The sequence below is a fragment of the Oenanthe melanoleuca genome, chromosome 4 (genome assembly GCF_029582105.1).
Source record: "Oenanthe melanoleuca isolate GR-GAL-2019-014 chromosome 4, OMel1.0, whole genome shotgun sequence".
Classification (NCBI taxonomy): Eukaryota; Metazoa; Chordata; class Aves; order Passeriformes; family Muscicapidae; genus Oenanthe; species Oenanthe melanoleuca.
In genome coordinates this window covers 14,338,497-14,357,271 of record NC_079337.1, presented here as the reverse complement: position 1 = coordinate 14,357,271, position 18,775 = coordinate 14,338,497, and the positions used below count along the sequence as shown (strand labels likewise).

Below are 18,775 nucleotides of genomic sequence, written 5' to 3'. Positions count from 1 at the left end.
AATTATGAGGCATTTGGGTAACTGAAACAATGTTTTATCTATAACTTGCTCAGAGGTGAATCTTAATCCCATCTGTCACCTCTGTCACTGTTTTATTCTTTTCAGAATTTGATGTGTGTTACTTTACAGATGGGGGCAGTGGTAAAGCAAGAGGTTCCTTTAACCCAGTGGAAAATGGCTTTTCCATGGATTGCTGGCATTGGCACCATAATTGACACTTTTGCAAAACTGACAACACATCCTTAGGTCCCAGTCCATCACTTCCAGTGTTTAGTTTACTTTGATACCCTGCAAGTCCAAAGATTGACCCAAATGGCCAAGTACCATATTCCTTATCTTAAGCACAAAAGAACTCAAGGTTACTTTTAAATCAGTATTGGGAAAGAGGCATATTTTGGGTTCAGTACTACTGAAATAAATTTTGCATTATTTGTTCAATTCCATATAAAGCATAGTTTTTCTTCCTCCTTACTATACTCTGTCTGTTTCAGAGGAAAATCAGTTTTTGTTGAATCTCTCTGCAATCTGAATTGCTGTAATGATCAATTGAGAGCAGGAAAAAATAGAGAAATTAAGCTAAATAAAATCAAAAGCATTCTGTGAATTTTACTTTCTTACTAAGAGTTGACAGCAACATTTAAGAATTTCTTAGGAAAGAAAATCAAATCAGAAAACAAGCAAGTTCAAGTGAAAGTTAAAACAAATGCCCTGAAATGGTGAGTAGCATGGAGAGGGCATAAAAGGCCTTTTTGATGATACAGATATAGAAGTATTATATAACAGATGGGGAAAATAATGAGCATTTTTCTCTTAGTTTGTGTTACATTGTAAACTGCCTGTCATAAGGCATAATTTACCAGAAATACAACAAACTATCCATCAGCAAAGTATGAAGAATCAATGGTGAAGTGATTAATTAATGGAAAAACAGTTGGAAGATAAATATTTGTAGTTTAGCTAAGAGAAAACAATACATGATGAGAAACATCTTCAGTTGAGTAAGTTTCTCCTTGCCTAATATTAATATGCTTACACAGTAAACTTTATTAGAGTGAGTGTCTGCTGTAGAAACTTACTCTTGTTTAGAAGTATTCTGATGGAAATAGAGTTACATCTATAAAAAGCTGATTAAGTTTATAAAATACTGGAAACCTGCCTATTTATGCAGCACAGCTTGCTGTGGTGGGGGAAGTAATTTTTCCTGATTGTCTTGCTCCTTTGCAAAGAACAGCCACAAGGAATGCCTCTGTGAAAATAGTGGGAAAAGCCTAGGTCATGGTTTCTTTCAGACCCAGTGGCTCTGTTTATACTCATATTTATACATTTGTTCAAGAAGTGTCACAGATCTGGGATTCTGCAATTCTGCCTCCCAGAATTAGGAGAATTGTAGAAGCCAAATGGGTGATTCCTGATTGTTCCCTCTGCCAAGGACAGGCACAGGTAGGATGGCACAGAGGGATTTAGGCTCAGTCTTCTCAGAGCGTGCCCAGTTTCTGGATTTTCCTTCAGGACAGCTGTAGGTAAGGACACTACCTGTTTTTGAGTGGAATAATTTTGGTGCATAGTAACACTTGGTTTTATGGAGTGATGGAGCATGGCTGCTGAATGCTAACTCCTTTTAGGAGGAGAGAGCTGATGTTTTTCAGGCTCTGGAAGGCATTGCAGGGCTCCTAGGCAAAGCTACAGAATACTGAAATCTTTCTCATATGGTTCTATGAACAGGTTTCAAGGTAAGCAGGAGATGTCAGTGGAAAACAATTTGTTATGCAACAGAGGCAGCCACAGAAAGCAAGGAATGTGATTATCAAAGTAGGGACTTGATGTCACTGAACTGTGCTGAAAATGTCATCAAAGAAAAGGATATTTTCTTGATATGGAAGCAATAAATATATTAAATCTTCGGGAGATGATAATTTAGTGAATTACATTAAAAAGAGAAAACCATATGGTGTGATTGTTATAATTGTGCCCATGTGAAATAATTCTAAACCCAGTAAGGAAATGGTATTTCTACAGACATACAACATACAGGATCTTTGGAAATTAATCCTTGGGCTCTTTCAATGGGTTTTGTGTTAACCATGTTCACAAAATTATTTTTAGCAGCCGAAAGAAGGAAAGAAAACAAACTGCTTGGAATCTCTTGAGCAGAGAAGCTCCTCTTCACCCTGCAAGCACTACTCTTTATGAAAGTGTGGGCTGTCTGCTCACTGTACATCACACTGACATCTGTGAGAAAGCCTATAAAGGGTGTGTTTGCACATCATTATCATGTTGTTATTACAGGCATGATGATGATGATGATGGGGCATCGCTGAAACACAGCTTGGAGTTTATTAGACCAAGCTGTAGTCGTAAAAACTGCACCAGCTTGTGTCTTTGAGTCTGTCACAGAAACAGGAAACTTTTCTGAGTTTAATTAGATATGTGCCACTTAAACAGCTGAGAGGAGTAGCTGATAGCCCTCTGCAGTGCTAGGAGGGAGTTGACACCTACCTTGTTTTGCAAGGAGAGAGAGACAGGTCACTTTCAGCTTGGGTTTGTGCATGGTGGGTGGAGAGGAATTCTCGTGTTCCATAAAATCAACAGAAATATGCTGATGTTGAAGTGGGTGTTTCTTTATGTTTTAGATGAATGCTTTTTGCCTGGAAGCAAGGTAATTGATCTCTAGGTTTTCTGCTGTGGTTTGCAAGCTATCATTTTTATGTTGCCTGTGATATTTTTGATACTGTCTGTGATGTCTAGAAAAATGGAGTTGTACAGAAATATTTCAAAAGCAATTTGAAGGGCCTCTGACAGTTTTTGAATTTATGATAGAAGCAAGGGTGAAGTCCAGGTTTCCAAGGGAGATAGGGAAGACATAAGCTTGAGGACACAAGTAATTAAAATCTTAGCAGTATCTTATGAAGACATTTGGCCTGGTTTATGACCACATGGTGGCTATACCTCTGTGTGTCAGGAGAAAGTGATAACTTTGAAAACAAAGTTGTGTGAACATCAAAGAATTGGGGCTGGTGATGCCTTTCAGCTGAAATCCTTTATCTTGGTCTTTTCTAAAAAGTGAGCACAAGCTTTCATGCTGCATGATGCTGAGATGTGGTCTGATGTGTCAGCTGGACTGGGAAGGGCTTTATTCTGTCTTGTTGATGCAGGAAGTTTCTGTGTGAGTAATGTTTGAGTGGAGGATATGAGAGAAGGAATTATGCTTTTATGAGAGCTTTGCAGTGAATGCATTATAAATTTAGAAAGACACCTCATCTGCAGATATAGAGGAGGCTGTAAATATATTCCTCAAGTAGTAAATTGGGAAATGTCAACAGACATCTTTCTTTGACTTAGTGGTTTGATAATACTTTTGAGCCTGAACCTAAAGGACATATTTGGTATTGTCCACTACAAGATGCAAAAACTCTTTTGCACAATTATTATCCTTCTGTTCTGGTTTGTGAAGCACCATTGACTCCTGGGCTGGGTATAAGGATCTCAAGGGATATTGCAATGGGAATAATGATAAAAGCCATATAAAGGAGCAGTTGATCCTTCTGACCATAGTCAATTCCAAGCTCATACTTCTCCTATAGTGCAGTGGGAAAAGCACAGAGAATAGTGGTCATATCAGTGTCTTACAGCTAATACAAATTTTATTTATATTGTTTAGCTGGACACTGGTATATTCAAGTTATTGAGACATGATTTTTTTTTCTCCATTGTGGTCCTGCTATCCCAGTAACACTGTTTTGATTTCTTTGTGTCATTGAATGGAAATACTGTATTCCCTAATAGAGATCAACATTTGTGCATGTATAAACTGGCATAGTTCCATCGAAGTTCAGAGGTGTTCTCTTTGTGGGATTAATCATGAATTAGAGGAGGAGAACAAAGAATACTTGTCACTCAGAGGCAAAATGAGGTGAACAATATATTTGGATATGCCTTGAATTTTAGTGGCCCTGAAAGGACTGGCAGCATTATTTTTGTCAGCCCCCCATGTGAATCAGAACTGAGCATATGTTGTGAGTTTGGTTACTTCCATTCCAGTTATATCTTGCAGGCTTTTTGTGCTCTGCACCGCAGATTGATCCTGTTCTGTTGTAGATTCTTCAAACTGTGTCCATTAGTTCAGCCAATGTTCTCTTCCTCACTCTGTTGTGTGTTTTGCTGATGTGCTTTGACATCCTGCTCCTGAGGAGGTTTCTGAAGACAACTTTTAAAGAGTTTTACAAATGTGTTCTGTGAGAGGAATGTTGGAAATAGCTGCCACTTTGCACTGGGAACTGTTGCTGTGCTGATAGTGAAATAAACATGCAGTATAAACAAATTCTGCCATGTTTCCCAGTGCTATAATCCCATACAATGGCAATATGTGCTGATTTTTAATTTTTTTATTCTAGGAACAAATAGTTTAAACTATTCCCAGATTTTTTTTTATTTTCTTTTTTATTTTTTATTTTTTTTATTTTTTATTTTTTTTCATTTTGGGAATTTCACATTGAAGAAATTCAACAAGGCAAATCAAAGCAAGCTTCAGACCTCCCTCATTCATTTGTGCATTGCAGGATTTTTCCCCAGCTCTCAGTTTGCAATTACACTGTGACATTCTCTGAATTTTCTGGTACATTGTGGCTCTGAAACACCAAAAACTGTGTATTTGGTTGCCCATAGATCTGGCGTACATCTGAAATAGCAAATGCTTTGTGATTCTGATGTATCTATGGCTTGGTTCTTGAGAGAGAGAGCAAATTTCCCAGTTGTATTTGGAATCTGGATCACCAGCAGGTGAATTTTAAGGTGCTGAGAGATTTCCAGTGGGTGCAGCAAAGGCTGAGTATCTCTCTGTATTTGACCTCCAGAATATTGAGTGGGGATGCTTATTTAAATTGGTCAGATTTGTGTTTCCTAAGCTGATTTATTAGAGTTTGGATATTAGCCCATATCCAGAGGCAGTTTTGCTTGCATGTGGAGTGAGAGGGAGAGGCCAAGCCTTGGAGTGCTCTTCCAGCAAAGAACTGAGCTTGGATGTAGAAGGAACTGCTGCTAGGATCACAGAGAGCTGCTGCCATGTGGCAAACTATACATAACATCTGAAAAATAGCACAGATGGATTGTGTTTGAACCATTGTTTGCTTTGCTTTTTGCAGCTTCTATCTACTATGACTATCTATAAGAAACAGAGAAAAAAGCAAGTGCAAAAACAAAAGGATATATCAAAAATATTTCTCAATTTCTCTTTTTTGTTTGTTTTTATTTTGTAATGTAAATTTTCTATCAGAATGCAGAGATCCTGGTAGGCAGGGAGTCACCACATATTTTATGTTTGTCTTCTTTTTTTTTAATTTCCCTTTGCTTGTGCAAAGAAATCTAAAATTTAAAATGTAATGGTAATCACGAATGGTATGTAATAAAATGTGCCACAGTATTCTTTTCTGGCAAAGAAATCATGTCCTCTGTCTCTAAAACACACTGCCTGTGTTTCTATGTCCTTTTTTGATTCCTTTCTCCTTAAAGAACCCTTATGGTTTCCATGACTACAACAGTTAAGCAGGCAAAATCGATTCCATATTTATGCTCTGCAAGTTTATGGGGGGAAAAAAGTAAATAATTTGTGAGGGAGCCATCTCTGTGCAATCTGTTTTTGTGAAGCCTGGCAGCAATGCTGCCTTTACCTGGTCACAAATCCAGCACTGCAAAGGCAGGGTCAGGCTCTTTGAGAGCTCTGGCAGCCAGGGTTTTCAGCTGGATTGGTACAGCTCCTGGGCAGAGAGCTGTGGCTGGGGCTGTGGTCCCCTTGGAGCCATTAAAAAACGTGTCAGCTGTTTGTAAACTCTGTGTCAGCTGTTTGTAAACTCTGTCTCTGCAGGGAAATAACTGATGATTGTGAAACTTCAGCTCTTTCTGTTGTGGTTGGTTAGAAACTCCATTTAATTTACAATTTTTGCTATCAGACAGTGATGTTTTCAAACCCTCTTTACAGATGTCAGGTACACCTGTTCCTACACTGTCAAATGCTTCCTTTTGGTCACTGACAGATCTCCCTTTTCTCACATTTCTGCTGGGTCACTACTATGATGCAACTTATTGGAAAGATTTTTTTCAACACTCTGCTCCTCCTGGAAAACCAGGTTTGGCATGAACTGCTGTCAGTGCATTGTAGCTGCTCCTTAACAGACCCCAGGCTTATCCTTCCATGTCATTCAGCTGAAATGCTGTCCCCACTGCAATGAGCACTGTTGCATCATCATCATCACTGATCACCATGTGTTTCACATGAGAACAATTGCACAGAGCACTGCTGTTCCCTCTTAGGACCAAGGGGCTTCTCCTGAGACAGGAGGATGGCTGTGGCCACAGGGAATCAGGGAGGTAGGGCAATAGGACACAGCACCTAAATAAAAAGGCAGGCAACAAAAAAGAAGAGCAATGAGACCACAAATAGAAAAACTAGAGCCAGTCTGGGAGGAAATGCAGCTCAAGTAATTCAATTTTCTTTGTCAGTATGTATTGCTGGTATTTATTCTCTGATGTTAATGGAGACTATAGATTTTCACAGTGCATTACAGAAAGCAATGTATTGTGCTTTGTCCTAGGACCTGTCCTTAGACAATCATAAAAACCAGGGACAGCCCAAAAAATTAAATAGAAGTTGTACAAGATAGAAAGACAGTGTGAAACAAGGTATTCTGTGTGAAGCCTGGGTGAAGTTTGTGAGCAGTGCAAGGCATGTCTGGTATGACATGAGTGGGAAAAGTCACCAGAATGGGCAAGAGCCCGCAACAGAGACAGTTAGAAAGGGAAGGAGAAAATAGGAAAACTCAAATACAGAGTCCCTTTGCAAGTGAAAAATAGGACATGGAGGGGTTTGTTTGTTTGTTTGTTTGTTTGTGGATGTTATTTGTATGGATTTTTATCTTTTTTTTTTTGGTTGGCTGTTTTTTATCTTTTTTTTTTTTTCCTGGCTTCAAATATAGTGTTTGAAAATTCTGTGTACATATCTATAGCTTGAAATTTTTGGTGTAACAGTGGGGTGAGGGTCTGTAGTAATGCAGAGTCGCCAGGCAGGTGCAGAGGAAAGATGCTTTATTTCAAAAACCAGGTCTTTTAAAGCAGTTAGCCAGTTACCAGGTACATAGTTTTAAATCATAACAAACATGATTCAACCAACCATCATACACCACAATGTGAACATGTCATGGTTATAGAATTTGTTTTTCTACCCCTAATTCAGCTGAGCCACTTCCCCACAGTCATTTTCTACTTAGCTGAAGTAGCAGCTTGAGCCATGATTTTACAAGGTCTTCCCTTTGTAAGGTTTTACCTATATGCAAACAACATTTTTATTTTGTTCCCATTGGAAAAGGCACTTTGCCTTGTTATGCAGTAGGTAAAATATGCCAGTTTTGTCTGCTTGAAATAGCCTTGTAGAGACTGCAGGGTTAGTTTGGGGAAACTAGAATTTGAGTAGCCTTTTAGAATTAAACTTCTTACTTTTTTTTTTTCCCATGATTATCACATTGTAGGTGAAGGCTTGATAGCAGTATGCTTTTATTTAACACTTGAATTTTGGTTTTTAGTCATTTGAGAAATGCATCAAGAAACGTGAAATAGCATTTCTTCTTCACCCAAGTGACAGCTTTTGGTCTGTTTGTCAGGCAAGCCAGCAAGTCTTTTAAATTATGGTTGTGAGGGGTAATAGTAAGATAGCAGCTGGTCTCTATTCCAGTTTGTAGGTCCAGAAAATATCAGGTTTATCACATGACTGACAGTTTGAATGTGATAGGTACTCAGCTTCTGCCTGGTGCACAGACTTTGCCTCAGTGACATTATTTCCCATGTGTTATAAATTGCTGTTAAATAAGGAAACTGGATTTTTTCTGGCTGTGCTACTTAACAAACTTGAAAACTGTCCAAAGTTTACATTCCCTGTTGAGTTCAGAGCAGTAAATGTCAGATCTCTTTGCCAAATTCAGTGTCTTATTCTCCAGATGTGGGGCAAATATGGTTTACCTGCAAATTACTTAAGCTTCTTTTGCCCATATGTTTCCTGCCACTGAATATTAATAAGCACCCCATCTCTGGTCCATTCTTCAGTCTTTTGCTTTGCTCTGGCTTTGGTAAATCCTTGAGCATGCCAAGAGTGAGTAGTGCAGGATACTCTGGAAACCATGAGGTTGTAATCTCTTACATGCTACACGTGTACGAGGAAGTGTATTGGTCTAGAGCCCTTTTAAAGCAGAATGGAAATGAAACTTGGCTCCTTTTGCTGCCCAGGTTGAATTTTCTAGGCTGGCAGCTAACAAAAGCTGCTGCCAGCTAACAAAAGCTACTGGCAGCTAGCAGGCTGTGTTGTGAGTTAGTGACAAGAGACTTCAGGACCAGAAAGTACTGATTTTACAGTTCTGTTCAGAAAAGTATTAAACAGCCAAGGCTTAGGGAGCCAAGTACAAAGAATTAGCAGAGCACATGCAGATGAGAAGTGTGTAAACATGCTCCATACTCAGCATCCTCATGAATATTTTAATCTCCTGGCAAACTGAACCAGAGCCCACTGAGTGGTGTGCCAGGCAATGTGTGAATTTATAGCTGTTTCCACATTGGCTTTCCCACTGCATCCCTGTCTTTGAGAGAGAAGATGACTGTGGGAAGAGTTTTATCTTGCATCAATATGCACAGCTGATAACTGGTGGGTTACAAAAGTGTTCTTGTTAGAGCATCACCACCTCATGTAATCAAAAAGATAAATAAATTTTATTGTAAATATGTTTATTACAAATAAGTGTTCAATCCTTTTTTATCCCTGCAGCTTCTTTTACATTGTCTTATATGTGATGGCTCAAACACCTTTTTTCAGACTCTTCCATCTGAGATTTTGGCAGATAAGAGCTCTCTCAGCATGACTGAATTGTGAAATAGATTTCACAGAGAACTTTTCAGATCTAGCTGTCCTTAGAATTATGAATGAACTCTGCTTCCAAGTTTATCTTTGCTGTACAGGGCTGCTTGGCTTTGACATTTTAGGCAATGACTGTAGTAGTTGAAAAAGAATGAGCAATACAGATTCAAAATTGGACTGTTATGGATATGACAGTGATACTGTTTAATCCTTTATGGGTGGCAGGAAAGGGACTGGATGAATTGTGGGCTTGGACTCTGTGTTTGCATGTAAACCTGTAAGCTGTTGAGCCAGGTAAGAGACACCCCTACCAGAGAGAAGATGAGGTACTTGTCTTTTTCCCTCAGTCTTCAAGGCAAGCTCCCTCCCCACACCTCTCCAGAGGGACAGCAGGATGGGGACTGGGGAGCCAGTCCCTCCCACTGTAAGCAGAGATCAGCTTTATGGCCACTGAGGAACCTGAATGCACTTGTGTCTCTGGGACCCAGTGAGAGCCATCCCAGAGCGCTGAGGGAATTGGCTGATGCAGTTGCCAAGACATTCTCCATGATATTCTGAAATCCATGGCAGGCAGGTGAAGTCCCAGGTGACTGGAAAAAGGAAAACTTTGTACCCACTTTCAAACAGGGCAGAAAGCAGGACCCTGGGAACTACCAGGCTGTCAGCCTCACCTCTGTGCCTGGGAATATCATGGATCAGATCCTCCTGGAAGCTGTGCTGAGGCACATGGAGGATAGGGAAGTGATTTGAGACACCCAGGACAGCTTCACCAAGGGCAGGTCCTGCCTGACCAACCCCATGGCCTTCTGTGATGGAGTGACTCCATCAGGGGACAAGGCAGGGTTACAGATGTCATTTATTAGGGCTTCTGTAAAGTCTTTGACATGGTTCCCCATAGGACAGGCTGTCCTTTATTATCCTAAGAATCCATCCCTAAGGGTTGACTTTAAAAAATACATATTTTCTGTGGATTGAACAGTCCATTCTGGGGTGGACTAAAATGGAATTGATAAGTGTTAAGTTTTCCTGTTGATGAAAAGATGGGAGGAATAATTTTAAGTATTTATTTGTTAAGTGTCTATTGAAATAGAAACTTGGACATGAAACTAGAATGCTTTCCATTTCCTTTCAAAATAGGTATAAAAATGAATGCCTAACAATAGATCATTGCTCATTGACCATTACAGTCTGAGCTCACACAGAATGTTAGTAGTAAATGATGACCTGGGTTTGTGTAAATCTGACTAGGAGGAGTTTCTTTTTTTTCCCTGTCAAAGTCAGCAAAACATCTTGTTAAATAGCTGTAATCACATATGTCTCTTGGTAGTCATGAATTTGTATTCTCTATTTTTTTTTTCTTTCTGCTAAATAGGTTTTTTCAAATTATTTACTGTTTTAAAAGGCATTTTTAGCACTAACATTTACCATGTCAGACTAACTGTAAAGAGGATTTATAGGAAAAGAGTTTATTTACTGCCTTTTCTGTCTGTACAGCTGCCAGAGACATGGTAGTAAACTTGGAGGATTTTTCTGAGCTCATGTTGCAGTAAAGCTATCATTTTATTACAAGACCAGGGGTAATTTAGAGTCTTTGCTATAAAATCAAGAAACTGTATAAATTAAAAATAAATTCACAGTTGAGCAAGAGGTGTTATGATATCCCAGAGAAACTCTTTCAGATGCAAGTCCAGTTCTTATCTGAGATTTAGAGTGACTTTTATGCTCAGCCTGTTCCTCAGAATCACAGACACTCATTACTCTCTCTCCCTTTCCTGATCCCTGGAGTCACCTGTTTATACAGCCACTCTCCTGCCAGTGATTGAAGTTTGTCCAAAAAAGGCTTATCATCAATATTAACCTTGGTGTTGTTCCAAGATAAGGAGTTTGTGTAGCAAGCAGCAGAGAGGATCTGGTATTTGAAATTTCATTGTGGTCAGTGCAGAGCTGGCTGGCTGTAAACAAAAGCTTCTTTCTGGTGAACACAGAAAAAAAACCCATCAGGGCTCTGGATTTACCTGGTGCAGTGAATTTAGCTATTGACTTCTTCAAGTAGTTGGACACCTTCCATTTGATAGAAGACCATGATAGAATTGCAGTCAAGATCCTTGTGTCTCAAAGGAAACATCCTCTACAAAGGATTACTTTAGTTCTTCTAAAGGTGTTCAAAGTGGTATGGAAAGGATCAGGAATTGATCATAAAAGGCAAGTGTTTAAGAAGCCTTTGGTTTTCTGATTTTAGGTTAATGGTTTTGTCTGTCACTGTGACAGAGAGAAAAAATTCAGAAAAGCAAACAGAGATCGGAAGCTGAGGAAAATATTTGCCCAGACAAACTTTTGTTGTTTTCTAACTTCTAGTCAGTAATTTTGTGATGTATCTAATGAGATTAAAATATGAAAAAAGAATCTTAAAATTATCCACAGTACTCTTACTCAGCTCAGATGAGTCTCAGCTAGATTCATCCTAAAAGAAGTTGGGTGATCAAATAATGTGGATTAGCTCAGAGATTTGTGTGCTGAACTATATTTGCAGTGTATGTCCATGAACAGTAGGGACAAAATATTTAACTGTTGAAAGATCCTGGATTTTTTAAATCTTTGGGCTTTGCATTTTATTTGTTCAGTGCTTTCTTAGTGGGATTAAGGAGCATTTTAGTTTGCCTTTATGATGCCCTGTTGTGGCTGAGCTACATCAGAAGGACAGACAAGATTCTGACAGCTGCTACAGGAGGTTTGCTTTCTGCTCCATACTGTTAGGCTGTAAATCACACATCATGTTCCTCCTAACACAAGGTTTTGTTGAGTGAAATTCTGTGGCCAGAGAGAAATCAAGTCAGGCTGGATCTCTGATAGCCTTGTCACCCAAGCTGCTGCTTCTATGGTTCTGTGGTTTTATGGTGAGTGCAGCACCTTTGTTTATAGCAGGGTATTAGCTGGCTCATGAAAGTTACATGTCTTATGAATAGGAGAATAAAGAATTGCTACCAAATGACAGAATGGATGATGTTGGAGTACACCTTGTCCAACCCACCTGTTCAAAGCAGAATCAACTAGAGCAGATTGCTCAGGACTACTGGAAGAGTCTGGCTCCATCTTCTTTAATCCTCCCAGCAGATACTTAAGAAAATTGATAAGATCCACCCTAATCCCTCTTCAAATAATGTATTTCTTCATTTTCAAAAGTTGTAAATGTGCATATGTAACTTTTTTTTTTTTTTTTTTGGTTATCAGGAATTGGTAAAAAAACCTTGTGAAATGGTTCTGTTTCTAGGTATGTCAGTGGAATTGGATGATATGGTCTCAAAGAATGACTAAATAACTTGGTTCCATTAGAAATATCATAATGAAAACACAAAATTGATTTTGGATCAGTGGGCATTTGGTCATTGAGCCATGTTGTGAAAGTGTTCTTAACTGCAGCAGGAAAAGTTTTCTGCTGTACCCATGCACAGAGAGTTCCTTTATGAAACAACTTCTTTCTCATCCAGTTTTTATTGTATTTTTACCTAAAGTTAATTGTTTTTTTTCCCCCCACCCCTTGAAAATAAGTGTTAATTTGCAGTGGAACTGGAGTTTAGAAGTAGTGGTGTATGCTGTCTTCTGCTGATGTGGTCTAACATGTTTCCTTTTGATCTCTTACTTTTTTTTTTTTTTACTAGAAACACTCTCTTTTGTCCCAGTATTTTTCTCAGTGGAAAAAAAGGAAATGATAGAGCTGGGTTTCAGGAATATGCTGTGGGAAGTGCTGGGTACCCTCTAAGATGCATAACCCCTGTGTTTGTCACCACTACAGTGCTGCATATGATGCCGTCCTTGACAGAAACGTGGCCATTAAGAAGCTCAGCAGACCCTTTCAGAACCAAACCCATGCCAAGAGAGCTTACAGGGAGCTGGTCCTCATGAAGTGTGTGAATCATAAAAATGTAAGTTTTCAGCAGGGGAAATGGTGTGTGCATTGCTGTGTTAGAAAGGAAATTGTTTAGTTGGGTTCCTTTTTTAAAATTGAAGAAATTATGCTCAAGGGCTACACTCTGTCTGGTACTACATGCCCACAGGAGAGACTGAGGATATTCCACATGTTATTTAAAGGCTGTGCCAAAACTGGGATTGTTCTAGACTTTTCTACTTCTTGCACCATCTACTGCATATAATTTAGTATCCATAATGAATGAAAATATTCCTCTGCTGCACCAGAAGTGTTATTCCATGGCTGTGTTTTAATTTTAACCATTATGTGTTAGAGCTATCTGCCTGACACTGTAGCAACTTGCATTTTTGTACTGAAATATGTAGGATTGCCACACTGCATTGTAAAGGGATGTCCCAGGGATTTCATTTTCCTCCACCTCCTAGATTTCCTGCTGTCTTGTCTGTGTGCCCCTTGCTTTTCATTAGGAGTGAATTTTGCAATTTGCAGTGTTTACCTGTCCTTCAGATCTTACAATGACTCTCCTTATGCAAAGCATAGATGAGGTTTAAAAATGTGATGTAAAGGGAGATTCAACACTTGTTCTCAATCATAAGTTCACATGGAAAGAGAAGGGACTGACCCAAAAATGGCAAATTGCAGGAATTGACACTAGAGTCCTCTGCCTCACTTCAGCCCATTTTAAATCACACAAACAAAAATGCAAACCAAACAAGAGGAAGGAGAAAAGGAGTTGAATCATGCAAGATGTCTTTGCTCAGGGTGTCTCTGTTTCAAAGTGTTTCTAATGAAAATTGTACCTCTCCCAAACGAATTGGTGTCAGCCAGCATGTGCATGTGTGTGCAGTCAAAGAAACTGAGGCCATGAGAGAAGGAAAGACTCGTGTTTAATAAGGTGGCCCCTGATTATTTAATTGGCATTCCTCATAAATAAGAAAATTCTGGCTGTAGCACAAAGACTGCTATGCTAGTTTGAGCTGAAGTTGGTCTTTGAACCTGTAACTCCAAAACTGAGAGGAGTGTCTCACCTTTAGCACTTTGTTTTGTCCCTGGTTATCTTCTTTCAGATGATTTCAAATAAACCTAGAAGAAATCTGAGAGATCTACGGTATTTTATTTTGAATGTTGCCAAGTTTTTCACTGATCCCTAAAGTGAGAAGTGTTAATGTAAATAGAGCAGTGAAAAAAGTTTGTCCTTTAACACACTTCAAAACAGGTTCAACTGATTATGTATATCACTTTTCTTTATTCTTTTGTCTTACTTTGCTTTTCAGATTATCAGTTTATTAAATGTCTTCACACCACAGAAATCTCTGGAGGAGTTCCAGGATGTGTAAGTAACAGGGGCAGTAATTAAGCTAAAGCTTTAGGGATGTGTGGGGCATTGTGGTGTACCTTGATTACAATAACTCAGCAAAATACAAAGATTGTAGCCCCCTCTAAAAAAGATAGTGTGAGTCTAGTGGGTAGAAAAATTCTTTGAATTCCCATATTGAGAGCTCTTTTCACTTAAAAAGTGAAAAACACTGGGTTTCATATTTGTTGTGATATGACCTTTGCCTGTGTAATGTTATTTGCTGGGAAACTGGGGGTAGGTGCAGAAGACAATCAGCATCTCTGCTGCAACCTTGCCCTGCTGGAAAACCACTGTGCCTAGTATAAACCTGCTGTGAATGAAATTTTAAGTATTGTCTCTTTTATATTTTTCCTCTCATTTTATCTTCCTGTCTTTCCCATATTCTGTATACATTGCATGGAAATGCATTCCTATTCTGTAGTCTGATACCAGCAGTAACCAATTAATTTTAACGAGGATTTTGTGAAGTCATGCAAGCTTAGGAGGATTTTTGGAGGCATTCTGCTTGGGGATGCATATTTTACCCTCTCAGGCACCTCTGTTTCTCTCAGATTCCCATCTCTACTGTGGTAGCCATCCTTGCAGTGGTCAAAGGCTGAGCAGTTACATCATTTGGTGCTTGTGGGTCATTTGGGGTTTGTGCATTTCTGTGTGGTGCTGCCTGATTGCCCATGTAGGGTACAGTCTCTGTCATGGGGAATTCACCAAGAAAGGGCAAATAATCCACCAATTTTACTGATATGCTAAAAGAGTGGTGCCTCTGCAGTGAGACACAAACACCTCCATGGTGCTGTGGTCAGTGGACCCCATCTCCAGTTTGTTGCTCCCAGTCATCGGAAATAAAGTGAATTTTGAAGCAAGAAAAGGCTTTGTTACTTATTTGAGATGATGCTGTGATTTGCCTTCAACACACAAACAAAAAAATAAAAAAATTTAAAAATCCTGTGGCTTTGCTTTTCCATTCAGCTACCTGGTAATGGAGTTAATGGACGCCAACCTGTGCCAGGTCATTCAGATGGAGCTGGACCATGAGCGAATGTCTTACCTTCTGTACCAAATGCTCTGTGGAATCAAGCATCTTCACTCTGCAGGGATTATTCACAGGGTAAGGGCCCTTTGGCCTAAAACTTAGGGCAGCATATGAAATGATCATGAAGACTTTAAATGCCACTTGACTCTCCTGTGTACTGTGGATCAAAGCCCTCTCTCCCACTACAATGAATATAAACATAAGAGCCACAGTCAGAGGTCAGGGGATATGGAATTGGCATTTGCCATTATTTACATGTGCTGAAACAAATGGAAAGAGCTGAGTCTATAGTAAATGCATCCTCTAATTTTGCTTTTCCACATCAGTGCTGTGCCTGGTAAGGATGTGTGATAGCTGATAGCAGGGAGATCAGTCATGTCACTGTGAGCAGGAGAGAATTCTCAATGGATTGAAAATACCCTGACTCAACTTCTTTATTGAAAAGTGCTTTTATTAGTTTGGGATTTCCACATTTTTAAAAAATGAAAACCTATTTCCCTAAAGAAAAGAAAGGCTGATAAAGTGGGTTAAAAAATGGATGTTGTTCTACAGAGTTCTCCTTTCATGGCATGTCATGTTTAGCAGAGTCTTACAGATTTGGTTTCCAGATAGTCATCCAGCAAAAGATGAGCTGAATTATTATAAATGAAGCATTAAGGCATCTCCACTCGTGCAGTTGGAATGTCTCTATCAGGTTCACAGCATTAAGGGAGAATAATCTAATCAAAACAGCACTCAGATGCTAATCCAGTTTCTTGATCTGGTAAATGCAATTAATTTAACACCAGTAGGCTCCTGTTATCCAGGTAAAGCCCCACAGTGTGCTGAGGTAGAGCAGCTTCCAGAACACTTTGCTGGAGAAACAATAGCAAGGGTTTGCAGTATATTTGCAAGTATTTCTGATTATAACTGTGTCAGAAGAGGGAAAGAGTATTTGAACCCTGACCTAAAGTCCATATCATAGCTGTGCCTGGCTTTGCAAAGGACAGTCACATGGCTTTTTCTCACTGTCTTTTGCAGGATTTAAAACCAAGTAACATTGTAGTGAAGTCTGACTGCACGTTGAAGATTCTGGATTTTGGGCTGGCCAGGACTGCAGGCACCAGCTTCATGATGACCCCATATGTGGTGACACGTTACTACAGAGCCCCGGAGGTCATCCTGGGAATGGGCTACAAGGAGAACGGTAGGGCTGGTCACCCAGGGGCAAACTCTTCTTCCACCATCATCAGGGACACCCAAAGGAGGGACAGGAATGGGAAATGTGGGAAGGGATGCCTGGAATTAGAGCAGGTCCTCACCGTTGTGAGCTGCAGCTACAGAATGTATTTGGGATGCACTGCTGGTGAATTTATCAGTGTGGGATTGCAGAGGAAGGAAACTCAGTTAGGCTTGAGGTTACAGCTGCAGTCAGCTCGTTTTGACCAGAATATCTTTGTCTTCTGTGGCTGTGAAACAATATGGGAACCACTGGAATTGCTGAAAGAGTGATGTGTTCCAAATTTGGGTCTGGATCTCTTGAGGGAACAAGAAGGACAAGCTGAAGCAGCAAATCCTAGCCCTTCCAGAATTTCTCTAAATCCAGATCTAGATCTAAATTCCAGGAATTAATTCCTTCTTCATGACAAATTTAACAAAGTCCCAGGCCTTGCTGACAGGTTTCATCTTGTCAAGACCTAGGTATAAATTTCGCAATTTGAGTTTGTTTTTTTTTTTTTTTTTTAATGGAAAGCAGAATTTCAGAGAAGAGGAAAAAGCTGAAACAAACAAACAAATAAATAAATAAATAAACAAAACATATAATTTGTGTGTAATCTCCCTAGAAGTAAATGGGATAGTGCTCTAAATAGTCTGAGAGAGATCTCAGTCCTTGGAAATATTGTGAAAAGCAGGTGGGGGTGCTTCCTATGGAGGAGCAGGTAAGGAGGAGCTCAAATTTTGCAGAAGATGAAGGGAAAACTCTTAAAGTTGTTCTCATTTTGTAAAAAAACCTGAGAATTGCATGAGTGCCAGATAGACCAGGCAGGAAAGGAGGGAATATTCCATGGCTCAGATTTTGCTGTCAAAGGTGCCATTTGTCTGTTTGAGGAGGCTTTTTGATGGCAAATACAGCAAATGGGATAAGACCAGGAATTTGTTAAAAGGTGTCCTACTTGATTTATGTTGAGGAGGTTAGCTAAGCTGCAGGACAACTTTTATCAGCCAACTGCATCCTGTAAAGGGCAGTGAAACTGATTTTGGGAGCTGATTCCATGACTTTAGCAGCACTAAAAATGTAATCACACAATCTCTTCTGAAACCAGCAACTCCCCATATGAATTATTTGTAATCTTTATGAGTTTAAAGTATAAATTCTAATTTAAAAGTCTAAAAAATAGATATTATTATTGTTATTGTTAATATGTATTTTTTAGCTTAGACAATAATTCAAGGGGGGAAAAAAAGGAATAATACTCCTTAAAGTATTTAGTTTGAAATTTTTGCTAAGTGCCATTAGAAATTTGAACAAACACTCTTTAGATAGTTCTTTAGTCAATATCCAGAGTTCTGTTGTCAGATTAATTCTTTTGTTGGTTTTTTTTCCCCTCCAGACATTTAGTAGATGATTAGGATTATTGTTGTTGTTATTGTCCATGAAAGACAGAGAGAACATTTGCTTTTCACATGATTAAAACTGCACCAAGAAAAAGTTAGACAAACTTTTGTGATAAAGTACACAGCTGGGAAAGTTCTAATGTTTGCCACATCCAAGGGTCCTGATCAAATGCCCATTGAACTTAACACAGAGACTTCCTTTGACTTCCCTGGGCAATGAATCTGGCTTAAGATGAATGATCTTGTCTTACTTGGACAAGGCTGAAATAAGGAGAGGAAGAAAACAGAATGTTTGAGGATGAAGCTGAGCTGTCAGAGGAGCTGCTGTGCTTGGAGGCTCTGACCCAGCTCCCAAGGAAGTCAACAGAAAGGGTTTTCTTTGCTTCCCTGCTCTGGCCTGTGCTGCCACATTACTCAAGCTCCCTGACTTTTTTCCCCCCTGACTACCTACACTGCCTGTGTAAGGACTGTTCACTGCTTTCATTTTCTTTCTGCACTTGGTTGGCTAAAGATGCAAAATTATCACCAGTTTGCTGCACTTCTCTGGAAGGTCCCAAAACTATCACTAGGAAGAAAACTCTGCCACTGCCTCAGGCATGCTTTTGCTGTCCCATGCCCCTGATTCCTGTACCCTCCTTTTCCCAAATGGAACATTTCACCTTTTCTTTTTTTTTGTTTTACCAAGAAATGAGTTGTTTGTTTGTTTCTTTGGTTTGTTTTGGATTGCTTTTGAAGGTTTAGAAAGGTGTAGAAAAAGAGGAGAAAACTGGTTGTGTAGGTCAAACATGACCAGAAAATTAGGATTTCAGGCTCAGAAACAACATAGCCCTTTAAAGCATTTCAAAGCAGTTTTTTCCTCTTCACATAGAAGACAGGTTTGTTTGGTTTTTTGTCTGTGAGTACTGTGTCACTATCTATCCAGCATTTTTTCTTTAAAGGCTTAAAGATAAAAAAAGCCCCTATCCAAGTCAAGCAGATAAG

At 39.3% G+C, this 18,775-nt stretch overlaps 1 protein-coding gene across 6 annotated transcripts in view; it reads left to right on the top strand.

Annotated features, from left to right (window-relative positions):
• The window catches only part of MAPK10 (mitogen-activated protein kinase 10), a 138,063-nt gene that overhangs the window by 74,418 nt on the left and 44,870 nt on the right, over positions 1-18,775 (top strand). For all 6 annotated transcript variants that reach the window (XM_056490560.1, XM_056490564.1, XM_056490563.1 and 3 more), the window contains 4 exons: positions 12,678-12,807; positions 14,087-14,145; positions 15,136-15,274; positions 16,220-16,385. In XM_056490560.1, the coding sequence (XP_056346535.1) occupies positions 12,678-12,807; positions 14,087-14,145; positions 15,136-15,274; positions 16,220-16,385 (494 nt within the window). The remainder of the gene's footprint in view (positions 1-12,677; positions 12,808-14,086; positions 14,146-15,135; positions 15,275-16,219; positions 16,386-18,775) is intronic.